At 40.8% G+C, this 22,742-nt stretch overlaps 2 protein-coding genes across 2 annotated transcripts in view; one reads left to right on the top strand and one right to left on the bottom strand.

Moving 5' to 3' along the window:
- sycp2 (synaptonemal complex protein 2) overlaps positions 1-14,672 on the top strand; it is a 46,270-nt gene extending 31,598 nt beyond the window's left edge. The window contains exons 33-46 of the mRNA XM_034173223.1: positions 2,467-2,598; positions 2,947-3,060; positions 7,100-7,214; positions 7,842-8,140; positions 9,292-9,576; positions 10,241-10,292; positions 11,309-11,443; positions 11,593-11,765; positions 11,952-12,046; positions 12,202-12,301; positions 12,463-12,521; positions 13,853-13,931; positions 14,113-14,169; positions 14,306-14,672. Coding sequence (XP_034029114.1) covers positions 2,467-2,598; positions 2,947-3,060; positions 7,100-7,214; positions 7,842-8,140; positions 9,292-9,576; positions 10,241-10,292; positions 11,309-11,443; positions 11,593-11,765; positions 11,952-12,046; positions 12,202-12,301; positions 12,463-12,521; positions 13,853-13,931; positions 14,113-14,169; positions 14,306-14,377 — 1,767 coding nt within the window. The 3' untranslated portion in view covers positions 14,378-14,672. The remainder of the gene's footprint in view (positions 1-2,466; positions 2,599-2,946; positions 3,061-7,099; positions 7,215-7,841; positions 8,141-9,291; positions 9,577-10,240; positions 10,293-11,308; positions 11,444-11,592; positions 11,766-11,951; positions 12,047-12,201; positions 12,302-12,462; positions 12,522-13,852; positions 13,932-14,112; positions 14,170-14,305) is intronic.
- Positions 14,673-14,756: 84 nt separating this feature from the next.
- phactr3a (phosphatase and actin regulator 3a) overlaps positions 14,757-22,742 on the bottom strand; it is a 96,868-nt gene continuing 88,882 nt past the window's right edge. The window contains 5 exon segments of the mRNA XM_034171542.1: positions 14,757-15,375; positions 15,738-15,814; positions 16,082-16,222; positions 16,333-16,394; positions 17,328-17,383. Of these exon segments, the coding sequence (XP_034027433.1) occupies positions 15,360-15,375; positions 15,738-15,814; positions 16,082-16,222; positions 16,333-16,394; positions 17,328-17,383 (352 nt within the window). The 3' untranslated portion in view covers positions 14,757-15,359.

Raw genomic sequence — 22,742 nt, 5'->3', positions numbered from 1 at the left:
CATGTCAGCTGTTTATTGCCACTTAATGAACATGGAATGTCTCTGTGATGACACAGATATATACATATTTATTAGTTTTTTTACAGTTATATACAACACTTATTAGAGTTTTTAACAGGCTGCGTTTATGACTAATTGCCACAGGTGCACAAAACCTTCTCACAGCTGCTGCTTTTACCGTGACTGCATCAAAATGAACAGTTATCACTTAAAAATGAGTCGTCATAACACAACATCACACTTGTGTAAACTTTGGAATTATTCTGTGCCTCAGCTCACTGAAGCGCACGCTGGGACGCTTCTAGTAACTATGACATCTGTCGGAAACACTCGAGTGCTCACGAGTCCTTCGTTTTCGGAAGTCTCTGTAGCTGTTTGCTGCGAATGCTGTATACTTTGAAACCGGTCACGGAAGTGCACAAAAGTAATCCGGTGGATCATCGGATGGTCACTAACAGCCTAAATCTAAATTGTTATGATTTCGCTGTGACATGTCCTTTAAGCTTAGTTTCCACTACTTATTCGCATAACTTCAGGCTTTGGCTGATGAACTTTATGCTTCTGTACAGCTCACTCTTGTTCTTAAAATGACAACCAACATACGTCTCCACTCCTATAAGCATACTATCACATTATGGTTTTAAAAAAACACAACACTGCATCTCACCTAAATATTTCCATGATTCAACTGGTTTGTCATCCGGACCAACTGCCTTCCCACTCTTCATCCTCATCATAGTTGTCCTTACTCTTTTACTCCTTACTCCTTTACTTATCTGTTGCCCTTCCTGATTTGCTCTCTCCACATTATCAAGCCTTCTCTTGCTCATTTTCTTTATTCATTTAGGACCCCTTCACACATAGTGCAAATATGTACAACTCAGGGAAACTCCCGTCGGAACAGTTCGTATGAGCGTGCCACGAAACGCCGGCCGACGGGCAGGCGTACATGATGCCAGTGCGACGGTTCATGCACACGGGAACACAGTGGCAGCAGCTGTGCGATGTGTAACCCACATTGCACTGCTGCTGTGAAAATAAAAAAAATAAAAAAATACATGTCATCCACCGGACTTGAACCCGTGCTTTCCAAAAGCTATGATTGCCAGTCAGAAACTTTACCACTGAGCTACGATCGCTGTCCTGTGAAAGGTGAAGGAAAATGCCTGATATCAGGAAGGACATGGATGTATTTAAAAAAATTTAAACTACACACCATATAAAAACACCGCATTTCATTGAATCCCTCTTATCCCTCTTATCATCTGTTCCTCTGTAGATGACCCTTGGTCACAGACATACAGTCATGAAATGACATGAATGAGAAGCAGTTTGCTTGTCTCATCACGTCCACATCTGCTGGCGTGTGTCCTACTGACACACGTGTCTTGTAGCCGGTGCGCTACAGAACTGACACCACGTCATGTGGAACAGAGCTCACGTGGGTGACGTGACAGTCAGATCGCCCGCTGCGTGTTATGATCTGACAGTCCGTTTTAACCTTGGCACAGCCTGTCAGTGTCCACGACATGCGCGTGCTTGCTCGATGCAGCCCGTCACCACAGCAGTATATGTTTTTATTTATGTCCACGTGATGACAGCAAGCAGACACACACGCGCGTCACAGTGGGCAGTTGTTAGTCTATGTCCGTCCAAACACAGTAGTGTTGTCCAGCTGGGATGTCCAGAGCAACAGATCTCCACAGCCGCTTCTGTCAGCGGCCACACCTGGCAGTTCAGCGCACAGACCAAAGCCACACTCGTGGGACACAGTGATTGTCTGCTCACTGTTTTCATGTTAATAATGCAAATGGCCGCACATTTTCTAAGTGCCATATGAGCAGTGTTAGATGTGCGTGCATGTCACCTGGAATTTGTCCGACACCTGCCGCGAGAGGGTTCAGTGGTCTCGCACAGCGCACACTCTGTCTTTCAGCCGGTGGTGTGTGCAAATAGTTGTACCAACAGGTGTATGAGGCATTAGAAGCAGCTACGATTCTACATGTTTTGCATACAATTTCTGCTTCATGCGCACTTTATGCGCAAATTGACCAAATTTGCACTGTGTGAAGGGGCCCTTAACAAATACAGGATGAATGAAATTATTTAGCATTACTTCAAATGGAGTGGATGAAAAATGTTAAGTTTATCTTCATTATTCTAGTACCCATGCATTTTACCTATATCCAGTTATCTTGTTTGAGGTTTGCTTGGGAACCTTGCATTTATATGAAGTCACAGTACTAACATGTACAGACAGGTAATTACTTATTCCCACATTCAGTCACCTAAGTGTGGTGCATCCAGATATGCCAGGATTGCACATTCAAACAGGCACAACAACCAGCAACTGTGGGAATTGATCCCATCCAATGTCACAAATAATTTTTTTATGTTGAATTGTGTGTGCAGCGTATTGAAACAAACTGTTTGTGTTTTTTGTTTATCCCATAATTTATTGATCAGCAACGGAAATCTGACAAATTCTGTCATGAGGCTGCTCACATGAAGAAGAAAAAAGCCCAACTGAGCAAAAACACAAAGACCAACGATAAGCTAGAGAGCGACCAGTTAGCATCAGCTCAGCCTGTTTCCAAGGTATTCTGCAAGCAGATCATTTCATATCAAAGCTTAAAATGATTGAACCATGATGACAACAAGATCCAATTAAAAAAATCTGAATAGAGCACAAATGCCTTTACTGTCAACATGTCTCTTGAAGCTGAAACTGATTGCTGACAGTTGATGATAACCAAAGTGAAGCCTTTGGAAGCTTTTCTCAGCTCTATTGCTTTTGAATTCTTCATGTGTCATTAAGTTTCTGTTGCTAATAAACTCCTTGACCAGACTTGCGTTGCTCGTAGTATGACTGCACTGTAAAAAAAGAACAAATCCTTTTCTGTTTATTGTAGTAGGTATTTATAGGCTACATTAATCTCTCACCAGAAACAGGAATGTGTGTTTCCGCAATGGAAGGGTGAGACGACCTGTTCAAATGCTTCAAAGGAAAAGAAGAAGAAAAAAACCCATTTGGATTTGGAACACCAGCCACTTCTCAAGGTAGGGCCACAGTTCCTTATGTAGGCTGAGTGAAGTATGAGAGGCCACAGCTCATTCGGTGGAGCACGTTGACTGCCAAGTGAACAGTAAGGAGATTAAATCCTGGGTACTCCTGTTTGTGTGAAGAAGCCAAGACATTAAATGCCAAATTGCCACCAAATTGGTTGTTTTTAACCTGTGGGCATGGGAGTGGGCATGCCTACAGCTCTAATACAAAGTTGATGTTGGCATTACCATGTCCAGCTACTGTTAAAAGATTCACCCAGGTTAAAACCACATATAGATGGTGACTGGTATGGTGTTATCCTGTGGGGGGCATCAACTTGATCAATCAATCAATCAATCAATTTTTTTATATAGCGCCAAATCACAACAAACAGTTGCCCCAAGGCGCTTTATATTGTAAGGCAAGGCCATACAATAATTATGTAAAACCCCAACGGTCAAACGACCCCCTGTGAGCAAGCACTTGGCTACAGTGGGAAGGAAAAACTCCCTTTTAACAGGAAGAAACCTCCAGCAGAACCAGGCTCAGGGAGGGGCAGTCTTCTGCTGGGACTGGTTGGGGCTGAGGGAGAGAACCAGGAAAAAGACATGCTGTGGAGGGGAGCAGAGATCGATCACTAATGATTAAATGCAGAGTGGTGCATACAGAGCAAAAAGAGAAAGAAACAGTACATCATGGGAACCCCCCAGCAGTCTACGTCTATAGCAGCATAACTAAGGGATGGTTCAGGGTCACCTGATCCAGCCCTAACTATAAGCTTTAGCAAAAAGGAAAGTTTTAAGCCTAATCTTAAAAGTAGAGAGGGTGTCTGTCTCCCTGATCTGAATTGGGAGCTGGTTCCACAGGAGAGGAGCCTGAAAGCTGAAGGCTCTGCCTCCCATTCTACTCTTACAAACCCTAGGAACTACAAGTAAGCCTGCAGTCTGAGAGCGAAGCGCTCTATTGGGGTGATATGGTACTACGAGGTCCCTAAGATAAGATGGGACCTGATTATTCAAAACCTTATAAGTAAGAAGAAGAATTTTAAATTCTATTCTAGAATTAACAGGAAGCCAATGAAGAGAGGCCAATATGGGTGAGATATGCTCTCTCCTTCTAGTCCCCGTCAGTACTCTAGCTGCAGCATTTTGAATTAACTGAAGGCTTTTTAAGGAACTTTTAGGACAACCTGATAATAATGAATTACAATAGTCCAGCCTAGAGGAAATAAATGCATGAATTAGTTTTTCAGCATCACTCTGAGACAAGACCTTTCTGATTTTAGAGATATTGCGTAAATGCAAAAAAGCAGTCCTACATATTTGTTTAATATGTGCTTTGAATGACATATCCTGATCAAAAATGACTCCAAGATTTCTCACAGTATTACTAGAGGTCAAGGTAATGCCATCCAGAGTAAGGATCTGGTTAGACACCATGTTTCTAAGATTTGTAGGGCCAAGTACAATAACTTCAGTTTTATCTGAGTTTAAAAGCAGGAAATTAGAGGTCATCCATGTCTTTATGTCTGTAAGACAATCCTGCAGTTTAGCTAATTGGTGTGTGTCCTCTGGCTTCATGGACAGATAAAGCTGGGTATCATCTGCGTAACAATGAAAATTTAAGCAATGCCGTCTAATAATACTGCCTAAGGGAAGCATGTATAAAGTGAATAAAATTGGTCCTAGCACAGAACCTTGTGGAACTCCATAATTAACTTTAGTCTGTGAAGAAGATTCCCCATTTACATGAACAAATTGTAATCTATTAGACAAATATGATTCAAACCACCGCAGCGCAGTGCCTTTAATACCTATGGCATGCTCTAATCTCTGTAATAAAATTTTATGGTCAACAGTATCAAAAGCAGCACTGAGGTCTAACAGAACAATCACAGAGATGAGTCCACTGTCCGAGGCCATAAGAAGATCATTTGTAACCTTCACTAATGCTGTTTCTGTACTATGATGAATTCTAAAACCTGACTGAAACTCTTCAAATAGACCATTCCTCTGCAGATGATCAGTTAGCTGTTTTACAACTACACTTTCAAGAATTTTTGAGAGAAAAGGAAGGTTGGAGATTGGCCTATAATTAGCTAAGATAGCTGGGTCAAGTGATGGCTTTTTAAGTAATGGTTTAATTACTGCCACCTTAAAAGCCTGTGGTACATAGCCAACTAACAAAGATAGATTGATCATATTTAAGATCGAAGCATTAAATAATGGTAGGGCTTCCTTGAGCAGCCTGGTATGAATGGGGTCTAATAAACATGTTGATGGTTTGGATGAAGTAACTAATGAAAATAACTCAGACAGAACAATCGGAGAGAAAGAGTCTAACCAAATACCGGCATCACTGAAAGCAGCCAAAGATAACGATACGTCTTTGGGATGGTTATGAGTAATTTTTTCTCTAATAGTTAAAATTTTGTTAGCAAAGAAAGTCATGAAGTCATTACTAGTTAAAGTTAATGGAATACTCAGCTCAATAGAGCTCTGACTCTTTGTCAGCCTGGCTACAGTGCTGAAAAGAAACCTGGGGTTGTTCTTATTTTCTTCAATTAGTGATGAGTAGAAAGATGTCCTAGCTTTACGGAGGGCTTTTTTATAGAGCAACAGACTCTTTTTCCAGGCTAAGTGAAGATCTTCTAAGTTAGTGAGACGCCATTTCCTCTCCAACTTACGGGTTATCTGCTTTAAGCTACGAGTTTGTGAGTTATACCACGGAGTCAGGCACTTCTGATTTAAAGCTCTCTTTTTTAGAGGAGCTACAGCATCCAAAGTTGTCTTCAATGAGGATGTAAAACTATTGACGAGATACTCTATCTCACTTACAGAGTTTAGGTAGCTACTCTGCACTGTGTTGGTATATGGCATTAGAGAACATAAAGAAGGAATCATATCCTTAAACCTAGTTACAGCGCTTTCTGAAAGACTTCTAGTGTAATGATACTTATTCCCCACTGCTGGGTAGTCCATCAGAGTAAATGTAAATGTTATTAAGAAATGATCAGACAGAAGGGAGTTTGATGACAATAGGATTTTTAGTGCTTGATTCAAGACTGTAGCTGGTGCAGTTTGTAGGCTTTAAGTTAAGGTGCCTTGACACTTGCACGACTTTGATCCACGCACTTGTACGCACTCTGCCGTGCAGGAGAGTAGACTTGAAACTTGTCGCATTTTGTAAACTGTTGAAAACTGTGTGCAGCTTTGTGCAAGTGTGCAATGAAAATTTTGAAATGCTCAAAATCTCCGGCATGCATTAATTATGCGAACTTCACTTGAACATTGCACAAACAATTCAAAAACACTGCGTGTGAGTGCAAGTGATTGCATCAGTGCACTGCATCACAGCACAGCTCATGTGATCGAAGATGAGATGTTAAATCTATCATAAACATAATTTTACAGCTACTTATAAGAAGGAATGAACATGCAACTGTTTTACCAAGCCGTTACAATATAAACATGACAAATACAGTTGTATGCAAAAGTTTGGGCACCCCTGATAATTTTCATGATTTTCCTTTATAAATCATTGGGTGTCTGGATCAGAAATTTTAGTTAAATATCATATAGCAGAATCATCAGGGGTGCCCAAACTTTTACATACAACTGTAATTACCTTTTAGTCGGTTCCAAATGCTTTCTCCACCTCATGAAGTGCAGGAAAGAGAGAGGAAAAAAAGCTGATGATGAAATGGTCCTTTGTGATTCCAGAAGTGATTAGAGGTGTTTTCAACACCCAACTCTTAGAGAAAATGATTAATCCACTACGAAATAATTATTTTATATACACAGCATCCAGCGCACAAAGCGCAGTGTCCAGTGGAACAAAGCACAGCGTCCAGCTGGGAACATAACGGGTGGGATCATCATGACAAAGTGCGTGCAAGTACACGGATCAAAATCGTGCAAGTGTCAGGGCACCTTTAAAGTTGGTTTCAGCCTTCTTTTCTTAAATGTAAATAAGGCACTTGAGTCTAGATGTTTTTTGTTTTTCTCCTCGTTGATTATCATGTGTACGAGGAACTCTTTGTTTTCTCACCAGCAGAAGCCTCGATATGTTCAACGTGGAACTACAATGTTAAACAAGAAAAATGTTGCTGCTCAGCACCGGACACAAGCATCCTCTCCATCCCCACTGTCCATCGAAAAAATGAGAGGTAACACCGTCCAAAACAAAAGTTTGAATTGTTGGTTTTCTCTCGTCTGTATTTTGCACATTTTTAGTGAAATTTTTTTTTTTCATCACCGTGGTCATATGTATGAAATAACCATAATGACTTTTTTGCCACATTTTTTTATTATTATTAATTACTGTTTTGACAGTAACATTGCCGTCTTCATTTTGTAGATTTATGCTTTGCTTTCATTTAATGCTAAAGCCATTAGATATGCAACACATTGCATGTTGTTATTCTGGGAAGTCTGCTGATTTTGCTTTATTTTTTGCTGAACATTTATACTTGTAAGATATAAACACTAAAAGTCCTGGAAAGTACTATGTAAGATTGACTTGTAATAATAATTTTGTCTAATTATTGAGAAATACCTTCATATACTAATCTTTTAAAAACCTTAAAACTTTGTGTTAATGTATATTTGCAGATGATGCATGTTGATGTGCTCATTATCTTGAAGAAAACTGTTACATAAGTGACCCCAGTGCTCTGAAGCCTCCTTACTGTAAAATACTCATGAGAACAGTCTGTGTACATTGAGCTTCTGTGCTCTTTCCTACTTCTGAATCCAGCTGTTTGAACATCTGTGCTTGTTTTGGATCCTCACAGCTGCTGGGCGGTCAACCCTAATCTTGGATTTGACCTGTTCGCCTCCACTCACCCCGCGGCGATCCCCTCCCCTTGCTTCCTTCAAACCTCCCTGCCAGGACACCCCTTCGCCCATCCTGCTGCAGCCTAAATCTCACTCCACAGTCAGCAGCAAAGGAAACAGCAAGCCCTCCTCTTTCTGCAGTGCAAACATGAAGCACAGCACATCCAAGATGCACTACATGCAGTCTTTGTCTTCACTGACTTCCAAGGGTCAAAAATCTCCACCCTGTCCTCCCACTGCCCCTGGTGCCCTGGAGGTGACACACTGTTTCATTCTAATATTCTTTACAGTGACTCATAACCACAGTTAAAAATTATGACAGGATTAGACACTTTTAGGCTAAAGGATGCATTTTTACATCATCATTTAAACAGTATAGGCCCTATTTTCACGATGATGCAACAACCAGTGAAAAAGTTACTTTGACAGGCAACATTTAAATCCCTTTTACAAGTTTTATTTTTTATGTCTGTGTACCATAAGCGATGAAGAAGTGAGAGGAGGCTCAAACATGTCAGTTTTAATGAATTTAAGGCAAGGTAATCTGGTAGCAATTGGATTTAGGAGTTTTGCTAAAAAAAAAAAAGCTTTTCAGAATCACCATTGTTGTCTGTTTCTGGTTCAAAATCACTTTCAGGTTTACAAAATCCATCCATATCGAAATAATGAATGTATACGAGTTCAGTGCTAAGAAAGTTTGCATGATTTGACATAAATGGAAACATTTATTATTTACATATATGACACCTAAATAGATCCTTGTTGTTTGATATTTTCCTTAAAATTAGACAGGTGAAAAAGAACACTGCATAAGCTTCTGACTGGCTTCCAGCTTAGTGGATTTAGTCCCCCTCTTATTTTTATGAAAAGTTAGTGAACTTGTTCAGTGATGCAAAACGTACGAAACCAAAATGACCAACAAATGGAACCAAATTGCACAAAAAGTGACGTAAATCATACAATGGATAATTTTTCTATTCAGTGGGACACTTAATTCCATGTGATCTGCAGTCTGCCAATCAAATGACAAGGATCAATTTAGGTCTTTCTATAAAGCAAAATATTTGCTGTAAATGGGGAAAGATGTCGATCGATGTTTTCTTGCTTTGTCCACCACCCAGAGATATTCAGTTCACTGCCAGAGAGCAGTAAATAAACTAGTAAAAAAAAACAGAAAATATTCCAATTTACGAAGCTGAAATCAGTGAATTTGGCTAAAAAACAAATGGAGAACATGAAATGATTCATTGATTGGCAGCCATAGTTGATGGCTCATTAATAATCACTTAACCATTACAGCTCCAGTGTAAAGACAAGCAGAGCAGATACCTTGGAAAAATATCTTTAGTTCTTTGTCACAATTCAACAGCAGGTGAGTTTTACCTCTTCACATTTCTCTTTCTTCAGATTAGCCCAGTTCAACGGTGTCCACCCTCACCGCCACAGCCCTCTTTATCCTTGTCCTCTCATGCCCCATTAACTTCCACGCTTCTGGATTTGGACAAACCATCTCTGCCTTCTCCTCCCCAGTCACCATTCCCTAATGTCAACTATGACCTTCGTTACGGTTCCAGTAAAGCATCTCCAGTGTCCTGGGCTTCAGTGAGCCGGTCTTCCACTAAGTCCACTGGGCGCATAAAGAAGAGAAAGGCTGAGTCCACTCTTTCTCCAGTCATGCCTCATACAATAGAGGTAAGAATGGCTTTACTTTGCTGCATTCACGTCGGCAACAGAAAAACCATCACAGCGGTTGTTATAGCACAGTTCCTGTTGTTTGCAGCAGCAGAATGAGATGCTGTCATTTTTTTAGTGCTAACAACATGGACAATAATTTGCTTAATTGTAAGACCAGAGTTTGTGTTTTGCACAGCATTTTATTAAAACAGGCAACCCTGGCTCTGATGTGCAGCTTAAAATGTTAACTTTCTGTGAGGTGATAAATTAATTTCTTACTGTAAAATCGCACAAATTATTCACGTTTACCTGATTGAAACCTGTCGACTCTGCACTTAAATAATCCATTTCTCTGTCCATTTTCCCCTCCTCGTTAAAGACAAAACAACAGCCAGTTTGTCCTCGTCGCTGCGGTAAGCGGCAAAAGTTGAAAGTTTGGGATTTTTAACAGCAAGTGCTATTGCGGTGCACAGCTGCCACACTCACAGCCAAAGGTGGCAGAATTTTTCCATAAACCTCTCATTGAAAACAACGGAACATCTGGTTTTCCGTCTGTCACTGAAGACTGGTTTATATACCAAAGTAAAGTAAAAGAAGAATTTGAGGAGGTCTCATGAAAGATGACTGATCACTGAGATGTGTTATCATGAACTAGTAGTTGTGTTACTGTTCTACCTGACAGACAACACCACCTTCACGTTGGGACCCAAAGCCTGCCCAGCATCACACATCAGGTAAAAGCTCTTTCATGTTCAGTTCTTTACAGATTTACTTCCTTGTCTTCCATCTGGTACAAGGTTATGGTGCGTCAGATGCGTGTAACTAATGAAGTGGCCTGGGAGTGTTTGTCACAGAAGTCTAAAACAGTTCCAGGCTAAAGATGGCTCAAAACAGGACTATTTCTTACAGGCATCAAACTGTGGTACTTTAAGGCTGTTTAAAATGAAAAGCCAATGATACTCTAACTAAAATTTTAAATCAGATTTTCTAACAATTTTTTTTTCTCACTTCTCTCCCTATATTTTAATATTGAGGAAAAGCTTTTTATTTCCAAAGAAACAATGAAATTGTAAATCTGCTTTTCAGGTTTTTTCTGTTCTTGCTTGAAAGCACTCCTCAAATCAGAGGTTTAAAAAAGATAATTTAGTGTTTTTTTGTTAAACAGCCTGAATTCCTTGAGCACTTTTCAGTCTGATGCAAAGCTCTTATTCATACATATTTTACGTAGGACTGTAACAAATTATTATATTCATTATTGATTATCGATCCATTATTATCTTCAAATAATCGATAAGTTGTTTGGTTCATACAATGGTGAAAAATGTTGATCAGTGTTTTCTAGATCTCAAGATGAAGCCTTCAGATGTCTGGTTTTGTCCACAACCCAGAGATATTCAGTTTACTGCCAGAAAAGAGTTAAACTAGTAAAATATAACCGAAAGTGTTCACATTTAAGAAGCTAAAATCAGAGAATTTGGATATTTTTAGAAAAAAAATCTCAAAGTAATTGTTGATTAATTTAATATAATCATTTAATTGACACCTGTAATTTTACACACATTTGTTTTTGATGTAATATTGATTGATTATATTTTGTATTGTTAGTGTGAAACTACAAAGTAAAGTTTTCAGATGAATGTAGTGGAGTCGAAGTAGCAGCACAAAATAGGAATTCAAGTGGCTCCAATTTGTACTAAATTACAGTATTTTAGTCTGTGCACGTGATTACTTTCCTCCACTGTTTTTCCAGGACCCAACCATAAGCACCACATCACATACTCTTTCTCCAGCGATTCTGAGGAAAATGAGAAGGAGGAGGTGAAGATAAGCAAGATGAGATCACAGCATTCTCCTCGCATGAAACCGAGGAAGCTCTTCAGATCCTGTAAGCTGTTCTGTAGATATATCTGGTCACACAGCAGCAAAATAACTTTTCAGGGTGGAATGAGATCTATCAGGAGATGGAAAAAACACTATGTGAACCACACAGAGTCTTTGGATTATCTCAAGAGTGGTTCTCTCTCTTCCCCTCAGTGATTGAGCATGCCGAAGCTGAGGTGAGTCATGTGATGTCTTCATCACACACGCTGAACTCCACTCACTGGGACATTGAAGCGGTGGACGAGGATTTGGAGGTGATGGAGGCCACTGTGAACCCGAGCAGCATGTGCCAACGCTTTAGCTCTGAGCTGAAGAAGAAGTTTGAGGTGGAACGTGCAGGCTAACACACACATTTAAACACTAAAAATCAGCAGGGAAACCCAGCAGTGCCTGCAGTGACACATTCTGTCCTAGCTGTTATGTCAGCAGCTTTAAAGATCAGCTTGAATGAGCAGCGAACTCATAACCTCCAACCTTCAAGGTGATGTGCTGTTAAATACCTTTGCTTTCAGGGCCGATCTAAGCTGATGGAGGTTTACAACAAACAGTCTCTGAACACTGTTCAGCTGCACGTCTCGTCTCTCGGCGAGCAAATCAACAAGTACAGGTGATGTTGTTGCTATGGCAACAGCGCTGCAAACAGAACCAGTGCTTCTCTCCACTGTTATTAATCGCTAATAGTTTTTATTTTTTTTAATTCATTTTGGTATTTTGCTTCTTTTTTTTTTCTTTTTTTTTTTTTTTACTTGTGTGTCTGTTCAGGACGCAGAGGCTCGAACAGGTTTGCAGGACGCTCCTGGAAGAGATCCAGAAACTGGAACAGGATGAGGCCTTGCTGAAGAACATGGAAAAAGATCACGCTGTAAGTCTGTGTTTATTACCGCTGTCTTTTGTACCAGTTACTGTAAACGTAACACGGATGAAAACAAAAGAATCTTTCCAGCTTTTAGATGGGCTGATCACAGAATATGTCATTGATGACTGATTTGGTCATGGTGCATTATTGTTTATCTGCTCTCACAGGTCTACTGGAAAAAACAGTCCACTGCTTTCCGTTCCTACCTCCAGCAGTACAACAGCAGGTGTGTGTACTGAATGTGCTTTGTTTTTTGCTTTGCTGTTTTTCCTGCCTCCCACACTCATCACTGCAGTTTGTACATGTGCATCATCCCACTTCTTAATGACATGTTGAGCCCACACTTTATTTAATGCAATGCCTGAGTGGGCAACGACCACCATCACCTAAAACACTTCTTGTCCGTCTCCTCATCAGTCATGGTCGCTGCTGTAAATCCCACCCACTTCCAGAGTGTCCAATCATATCAGTCCAGGCATTTCAAGATCATGTAAAATTCTGTTTTACTGGAAAATACGTCTGATGATGAAAGTTATACGTACTCAAAATTCCTGCTTCAGCGAATCTTTAAAAAATGTTTTACTGTCAGAGCAGTGACCAGCTACTTAAAAATAATCCGATTTTAAAAGCGATGTCAAGCTGTACAGATGTAACATGGAAGATTTAAAGACAGGCACATGATTGAAAGCAATCGTGTCTACAAACCCCTTTCCATTCTGGCTGTGATTACCCATGAAGCACCAGTTATTGCTGAAGTGACACAATGGTTACTTCATGCATGGCGTTCAGGTGTACAAACTGTGTCAATGTAGACAACAGGTCGCTAGAATTTTTTTTGACATCCTGAGTCGTTACACATCAAGGAGAAAGAGACGCAGGCTGTGGTTAGCACGTATCAACAGAGCAAATTTCAACCCAGAGCAAGCGGCCGTACAAGTTGCGCACTGAAAACTTCTCCGGTATGTATTTTTTGCTGATCATTCTGAAATTATTAAAATAATATATGATGCGGTAACACAGTGACTGCGAGCTCTAAAAATGGTGAAATTTGTCATTTTGAGGCTCCATTGAGTATTTTCAGGACCCCGATTGTTGTTTTTTCCTCACCCACCTGTGATCATCAGAAACATTTACACAAATGTTTTAGTGTGTCCAAAAAGCTTTAGAGATGATGTGAAACTTAGCTTGAATGTTGATCTGGTGTTTTTGGTTCACTGTTTCTTTAACCAATGAGATCAGCATTGACCTTGTGAGGATCGATGCCATCCATCGCCTTCATCTTCTCACTGTGGCTTCATCCAGAGAATCACAATGGTGTTTGTGTGACATCGAACCAGAGGCATTTACAGTGTTTTTAAGATATTTTGAATGTTCCTGATTCGGCTTTAAAGCAGCTTGCCTAACAAAAGAGTGTTGCGCGATGCATCATGGGTAAAAAGGATGAATGGAAAGGGGTCTATTATCTGAGCAATGTGGTTGAACTACAAATCCTTTTCCACACCTTCACTTTTGCAGAAATCCATGCAATGTTTTTTTGTTTTGTATTGTTCCTTGCAGTTTTGAGGCCTTGAGGAAAGCCCTCCAAAGTAATGTGTGCCACAGCACGGAATACGAGGAGAGAACATTCGCAGCCCAGGTCTGAACCCCACTATTAGCAGCTACATCATGCTAGGTTGACGCTGTGCCATTCAACAGCGCAGTGAGCTTTGAGTGAATAATCTTCATCCATGAGCCATTTGGTTTTTAACCTCCTCAGTCATTGTGTTTTATTTTCCTTTTTCGTGGGTCTTGTGTTGTATTCTGCCTGCTGTTTTCAGATGTGCCTGATCAGAAAAGACATGAGGTCGCTCCAGGACAAACTCCTCAGTGAGATGGTGAGGTCACACGTTAACTGCTGAACCCTCAGCAAAGCTTCACACTCAGCAGCCGCCTCCATGTGCTTGTTTTATTATCGTTATTATTTCTTCACTGCTGTCAGCACAAATGTTTTCTGATTGTGCATCTTTGTAGCAAGAAGGAGAGATCCAGAGCATGAGGAGGGGTCTGCATGCCTTGTTCTTCCCGGGAGGAGCCAGGTTTTGAGTTCACCACAGTATGAACACTGTTTCATTGAAGCGTTGATGTTTTCTTTAAGTTTTTGGGTGTTTAATTTATTGTAAACTGGGATGTTATGGCTGTTTGTTTGCTTTAATAAGCAATGTTAAAGGAATATTTATCAACTGATTTACAAACATGCTGATTGCATTTTATCGCTCTTCAGACGTAAGACGATTTATACACGTTATGTCATCTTGACTAATTTATTAATATTCCCTGATTTATTCCTGAAAACGACAACATATTAAAATGTTAAACAGAAGAAATGTTTTTAAATGCCACTTCAACTGTATTCTAACTTCAAAATAAACATGTTAAAAAAATGACATAAGCCGTTGTTTATTTTAAAAAAACAAAACCTGTATTTTGAAGAGCAAAAGTGCTTACAAAGGTGTCGCTCTCTTTTCATTGAAGACATTGACGATCCATTCAGATTGACGTACTGTATGTACAGTTCATATCAAATTCTCCACCCCAAACACAACCTTTCCCCAGATGCCACTGTCCAAGTGACATGTTATTCATCAGTTACAAAAAGGTGTAGCTGGTCACATGCACAACTTCTTCCCATGACACAGATTTCCTACGTCTCATCAAAGGAGTCCATGAAGTAGTTAAAAAAAAAACCCAACACTGACTGACTGACAAGACTATTTTCCTCAAGCTCTTGCCACGACAGTCAGAAGGTTCACCAAAGTCATCTCCCACCAGCCAGCCTCCGCGTGGCCACGCCCAGCTGTCCTCCGGACACGCTGCCGCAAACGCTCCCCCAGGAGCCACCGTCCTGCAACACCTCTGCCCCCCTACTGTGTCAGAACGACAGCAAAGAGGTGCTGCAAGATTATTAAAGACACTCTGAAGACAAAAAGGCTCCAGGCCTCTTTGAGCCGCTGCTGCTGAGCAGCATCAAGGCAGCTGCAGAACATTTCCAAACTCGACATTTCTTCACAGAAGAAACACGTCGATTTCATGGGCGGTGAAACCTGCAGGGACAAAAAACAAAAAGAAGAGGCCGTGTGAAGGTGATAAATGGGGAAAAAAAGACGTCCTTGCTGTGGTTATCCCGCGTGTGGTGCTATTAATCATATACGCTGTTCCCATCATCCCTCTGGGTCACTGTTACACCTCACAGCAAGGACGCCTGCTTCACAAACATGCGTATCCAAGGACACTGTGGTGTTCATCATTACTGTGCTAGAGGACACCCTCCAGTTTGGAAGCTCTCATCTATCTTTAGCTCTTGGGTCCTTCGTGGACACCCAAGGAGAGCTAAAATTAGACACCAGCAGCCCAGAATAGAGCATGCATGTATTTGAGGCTCACACGCGGACTCCGGAATACTGACCTCGTTAGATGTTTGCTGGAGGCGTGCACTTCCATCTCCGTGCTTTTGAACTCATTTAGCTCTTTCCGAATTGCAGCCTGCAGGTCAGAGAAGACAAACAGCATTAGCGTGGCCGTAAGTGCATCTTGAGCCCGCCGTGACCTTTGAACGGCAAAGCAACAGCAAGAGTAGAAATTTATAAATCTCCTGAAAAGCAGAGTGGAACAAATAATCTCATCATCTGCGGGAGCAGAAGGGCAGAGACTTTGAGGAACAGCACAGTAAATCGAATTGAAACTGTAACGTTAAAGTGTGGTGGCGGGCACACAGTTAATGTTTTGGGTTTTTTTTCCATAAACGCTCACTTTGTCTGCTGCCGAGAGCCGAGTCCAGGGTTTGTCTGCTCTCCTGTCGTAGTCCTGAGCTTTGGCCACCTCCACATAGTCACTGAAGCGGATCAGGATCTTTCTGTCACGCAGTTCATCCACTGTGGGCCGCTGGTTGAGCTGGAATAAAAAATAAGTGGGACACAATCATGCAGCTGCTCTTAATTTGGAATTTAAGAATCCAGAATCATTAGCGTGAGCTTGCCACCCACATTCACACTCATTTGTACCTTTCTGTTTAGTCGCTGTTTGATCTCTCGTCTCTCCTCCTGCTCTGTCTGGTCGTTTCTCTCTGGGGGGGAAAAATATGACCGTTACATGAAATATGGACATTTTAACACCACAACAGTTGTTGACTCGACGTGTTTGATGCATTTCTGCAGATGTGCATGTTTAATCTTATTTATTCATCCCAAACGGGAATTCTGATGCAGCAACATGCAAACAAAGTAAATGTTCAAAAAGAGGGATTGCAACTAATAATTATTTTCATAATGAATTAATTGATTGTTTTCTTGTTTAGTCCTCTAGTTGTTAGATCTGTTAAATGTAAAAAAAAAAGTGTGATTAGTGTCAGCAAACATGATGACTAAATGCCCAAAAGATGAGTTTACTGCCAGACAGCAGTGAAGCAACTATTAAAATAATAAATATTCAAGATGCTGAAATCAAAGAATTTGGATTCTTTTTAATAAAACTGATTCAAACTTGTTAATTGATTATCATAATAGTTGCTGAATGAAAGGTATATGCAAAAAAAGCAAGAAACGTTAACAAAATAATCATACAAATTGATAAATTGTGCTAAATAGACTAAATTTCACGCAATTGTCTTTAAAACAATTATTTTTGGCATTGCTTTATAATAATATATCAATTGATTGAAAGTACAGTATCAGTAAATGTGTAAAAAGTTTACTTCCTACTATAATGTACTGTATTTTTTTAATAAAACAAGTTTTTATATTTAAATGTCATTTAACTGAAATTGTTAAAAAATAGACATGTCAATAAAGCTAAAATATTTAAACAGGGTTTTTATATATATATATATATATATATATATGAGAGAGATGTATCATTTTGCGCACGTCAGGTTGAGGTGAAGTGCGCACTCGTGCGTATTTGCGCTCGTGAATAATGCGCCACTGCGCGTTTTAAGTTTTTCTTTCTTTTCTTTTTTGCATTCCATAAATGTGCCTGTAGTATTTGGTCGTAAACTCACGTTTGAGGATGTTCCGACTCTCCAGCTCCTCCACGTTCGGCCTCTGGCTCAGTCTCCTGCGGAGAAACACCAGAACCACGTTCTGAACCATTTCCTTTTCTTTGGTTTGATTGATTTTTTTTTTTTCTTTTATTCGGAACTTTTCGGCGAGTCGCGCGCTCTCCAGCGGAACCCGGAGCGTCTCCACCTGCCGTCGGGACCGCGGCTGTGCTGCTTGGGCACAGACGCTCCCCACATCTGGAAGAGTCGCACACTTGTTCTGTCTGTGCGGAATTAATGTCCCGTTTAGGTTCGCGTGGCGGCTCTTAAACCATCGGCTGCTGTCGCTGTCCGTGCGCGCTGCAGGCGCTTTTAAAGCGCGTCGTGATGGAGCGCTGGGGCGCGACTTCCCCTGTTTCCATGGTTACTGCATGTGTAATTTCTAGGGGGCGGAGTCTATCGTACTCGCGATATCCCCAGCCGGCGGGGAGCCGTTCTGAGCTACTCACACTTTAACCACATGAGCCAAACAACAGATAAAAATGAGTGATCATCGGTGCTAAATTTTTATTCTGCACTACAACCTGAAGTCAGAGTGCAGGGTCACCTGCAGACGTCTGCTCCTCCCCTGCGTGTACCCCAGGTCTCACCCCAGGTCTTCCCTGTCCACTGACCAGTGACATTCCAAACAGTCTCACTGGTACAAAACTGACCCGTTTGTGTGGAACAAAGGTCACCAGATTTGTCAGTATTCTCTGGGGAAGGACAAAACTGAGTCTGAGGTTGCTGAGCAGACAGGAAGTGGTGGTGCTACTTCAAAATAAGGACAATTAGATTTGATGACATAGTTCAGAAATGTGCCATTACTGCACATCAAAATGTAAAGCAGCATAGCTTTAATATTTTAGACATTAGGGTTTTTTTTTTGTTTTTTTTTTATTCAAATGTGATCCGCAGCTGGTCTGTTCTGTGTTAGACTGATCAGATAATAATTTGGTAAATTAATAACTGGCAAAATTATATAAAAAAATGATAATGGGCGATATCAGCCAGCCAATATATCAGTCGGGTTCTAGCAGATATTTTTTGGGACAATGCCTAGGCAAAACAAACATGCCCCCACAATTTGATCTGGTGCATCAGTTAACCACCAAAAAACTACTTCATTGTCGTTTTGGCGAGTTACAAAATAACATCTATAGTTTTTTATTTGCAGTAAACACCAGCTGGCATGGCCAAAACTCCTGCACGCACAAATGCAGTCTAAATAATAACGTTTTGCACCTTCTGAGTGCTTTGTTTTGACTTCTTCATGCATTTATGTTTCACTGTCATGTTACATCACCATGAAAGAATTTTTTACCCCCTTCATAGCCCCCACATGCACTATTCTTATTTCTGCATAAATAATAAATGTGACAGCATAACCTGCAGCACACCTCCAGAGGTGAAAAGGACGCGTCACAGCAGGACGCTCTTCATCCCTGCATATGAGCTAACAGTGTACACTTTATAGTTCCAACCTGGGACACATCAAAGTTAGGTCACACTTTCAGAGATCCCCCCTACCCCGAAGGCTTTTATTTTAAGTTTGGCACTAAAAGCCAGCCAACCACAGATGGCTAAGTACAGCTGATGGGCACTATCTAGTGGGTACACTTATTTTCATCATCTGATCTTTGTGACATCGTAAAGCAAGACTGAACATTATAATGAAGAGTGAGATCATAAGGAAGCGATAAGTAGGATCGCACCAAAATTTACTCAGGTCATCGCTGACCCAGAGATAACCGCCGCAAAACCTCTGTAACACATATGTACAGATCATCACATAACCTCTGACCGATGGTAAAAAAATACATAAATAAAGTGAGAGAGATGGAAAACAATTTTAACATAGACCTGAACACTGAAGTACATCCATGTCTGATAGTTCATGTTAGTTCTCGTACATGTCAGCTTTTGAGTGTGCACAGTGTTTTCAATCAATCAAAAATATTTTGCTGATCAATATAAACTTTATCTCTCTCATCTCTCTACCCTTATTTGTTGCTGAGGTAAAGCAGCGTTTGTTATTTTAATGTTTATTTTGACCTTTCAAAAGCTGATTATCTCGATATCTGTCCAAGTACAACCCCAATTCCAATGAAGTTGGGATGTTGTTTAAAATGTTTTATGGACTGTAGATGATGGAATCCCTAAATCCCTTGCAATTGAATGTTTAGACTATTTTTTTTAATGCAGTTGTTCACAAAGTGGTGATCCTCGCCCCATCTTTGCTTGTGAACGGCTGAGCTTTTTGGGCATGCTCCTTTTATACCTAATCATGACACTCACCTGTTTCCAGTTAGGTGTTCTTTGAGCATTCATCAACTTTTCCAGTCTTTTGTTGCCCCGCCCCAACTTTTTTGAAACATGTTGCAGGCATCCATTTCAAAATGAGCAAATATTTGCACAAAAACAAAGTTTATCAGTTTGAACATTAAATATCTTGTCTTTGTGGTGTATTCAATTGAATATATGTTGAAGAGGATTTGCAAATCATTGTATTCTGTTTTTCCTTTACATTTTACACAACGTCCCAACTTCATTGGAATTGGGGTTGTAATATTATTTCACTAGGATTTGTGAAAAGACATCCAGACTTTTGTTGTTGTTGAAGTTATATTTTTCACACACACACACACACACACACACACACACACACACACACACACACACACACACACACACACACACACACACACACACACACACACACACACACACACACACACACACACACACAATTACAATACCCTGCTTTACCAGCACACAGGGGAAAAATACTTCAAGAAATGTTTAAATCCCTCCACTACTTTTTAGCAGGAAAAACAAGTTAGAGCAGTACTTACAGAGTACATACCTCCTCTGACACCACTGCAGTTTATCACCTTTGTGATGTCATAAAGCAGGAGTGTGAAGGAGAAATTATACATATTATGACATGTTCAAATCGCCACCAAAAGGATTATCACTCCACAAATTCTGACCACAATGCACCTGAACCTTTTCAGGATATAATGCTTGCAGACAGATGGCACACTCACATAACCTCCAATTCTCCTCTGGTGGTTGGTGGAGGAAAACGTAACCTTGTTGGCAGAAGTATTAAAGTTATTTTAGAGAGCTAATATGAACTTGATAAGTGTGACTCTCATATCCCTGCTACTCGAGGGGATGTTCCTTAAGGGTTGGGAGATCGATTCCCAGCTACTTCTGTCTATGTGGCGAGTGCCCTTGTGTACAGTGTGAGGGTCAGAATTCTCTTGGCCTCAGTGAGTGTCCTGTTAAACATCTGCCAAATGCATACATAAGAGCAGCTATCTAAAGGGAAACAGCAGTGGCTCTCAGCTGCTTTACATAAAATTCAACAGGCACCAAAATGTGATATTTAGCCTTTTATATTCATTTTTTTTCCACACTGTTTTCTGTCTGTACGGAATATTGTAACAAATGCAGGCAAGACTTTGTTCATTAATTTGCATGACTAATAATTCAGGGTTGTTTCCCTCAGCCAGCTGCATTTCGAGAACCTACGCTTAAAAATGGAACACTAACACCGATGGTCGTGCTGCGGGCGAGTGGAGCTTTTTGCATGTCATTTATCCGATGCTGCTGGATGTTTCTCTTTTATGTCAAATAATTTCCAATTGTGTAATATTTTAGAATCTAGACTGACTTTGCTCTCAACAAACCGAAGGACAGTGTGCCAACAACTGCGGCGCTACTACACTCTAAACAGAAAAAAACAAAAAAAGAATCACTCCCAAAGCCTCCGTGGACCCACTAACTTATTGACTTGGTTGCCGAGTTGCTTAGCAACAACACTTGGTATGCCTGAGATGGCAGGATCCTCCTGCAGAATCTTCCCTAACAACACACAAAGAGGGATTTCACTGGTTACTACACAGAACGTGATGCTATTTTTAGACGCCGAATCTTTTTATATCTCCTGTTCGTGAGACCACTGTCAGATATTCTTGTTATATCTTGTCTCTCCGCGGACAGGTGCTGATGCTTTACTTATAATAATGAGCTCAACAGAAAATGAGCAACCCACTGGTTTCTCCCACTCTGACAAACTTGTGTGATTTTACCGTAAACCCAGATTTATTCTCGGAATATAACGATGACACATAAACGCCTCTTAATGTGAGCATTTCCATTTCCGACTCGGGATATTCCACAAATAAATGAGTACAGAAACGCTAACTATGCCAAGTGGGGAATGAAAAATGCAAACAAAGGAGTGAAAGACTTTACATGGGCAGCAGAGGCGTTTTACTCTTTTCTTTCTTTTACTTCAGCTGCCAACTGTGCAGTGAGAGGAAACTGCTCACACCCATGCTGTGAAGCCTTCTTCTTTTGGAGTGTAGTAGCCCCGCCCCCACCCAATCCTTCACTCCTCCATTATTTCTGCTGATCTTCCTCCCGGAAAAGACATTTGTGGAGTGTCTGGGAGATACATTATTGAACGGTGCCAGAAGCAGAAACTAACATTAGAAACAGGAGCACGTGACCGCTGCAGGGAGGGGAGCGCGGAAAGAGCAGAAGGTCACGAGTCGCTCACAAAGCCTCCACCTTAAGTCTTCATTGGATTTTCTGCTTCATCTGTAGTTGATTCCAGAGCAGTGTGTCACCCACAGGAATCCAGAGGCGCATGACGGATTGTTTTGTCATTCAATATGAAAGTGTGGAGGTAATGAGCTGCTGCTCTTCTCCAGCGTGGAGCTTTATTTAGCCAGGATTCCCCTCCGAAGCAGAATATCGTGTCAGCACGCACGCATCAGGATGAAATTACTTTTTTTTTTTGCATTTGCTCCAAGCTATTGGTGACGTGAAATATACGTTTAAATAAGAAAGTCAGAGCATGTCCTTGTGTCGACGTGCCCCTAATGGGCATTGACAAAATGCCCTGGAACTGCATCTCGCCCCATATATGCTGTAAAACACACACACATACACACAGATGCTACCATGGATACCTGAGCAATGACAGTCCAGGTTTGCAGGTGACAGGTCCCTCGAGTCAAAAATACCTGAGTCAGCTTGACTAGATGAGGTCCCTGGATTCAACTGTCTGATACCACTCTGCTTATTTGGTGACTGCTCTTGTCTTTTTGCATATCTCAGTTTTGCATCCACCACTGGCATTTTTTCAAGGTATTAAGGGTGACTGAGAAGTTTTAAGCCTGACTCAGAAAAAGTAGGGTGTGGTTCTCCAAACTGACATTTCTCAAGAATGTGTTAAGTTTTGACTCACTGGGTGCAATCAGAATGCAAGAAATGGAGAACTGCACCATACTTTTTCCTGGATCCGGCTTAAAACTTCTCGATCGGCCCTCATTGCTAGCCTTCTAGACCAATGGTGTCCAAAGTATTCCAGAAAGGGCC

This window comes from Thalassophryne amazonica, chromosome 6 (assembly GCF_902500255.1).
Source record: "Thalassophryne amazonica chromosome 6, fThaAma1.1, whole genome shotgun sequence".
NCBI lineage: Eukaryota > Metazoa > Chordata > Actinopteri > Batrachoidiformes > Batrachoididae > Thalassophryne > Thalassophryne amazonica.
This window is presented reverse-complemented; position numbering and strand designations above follow the sequence as displayed.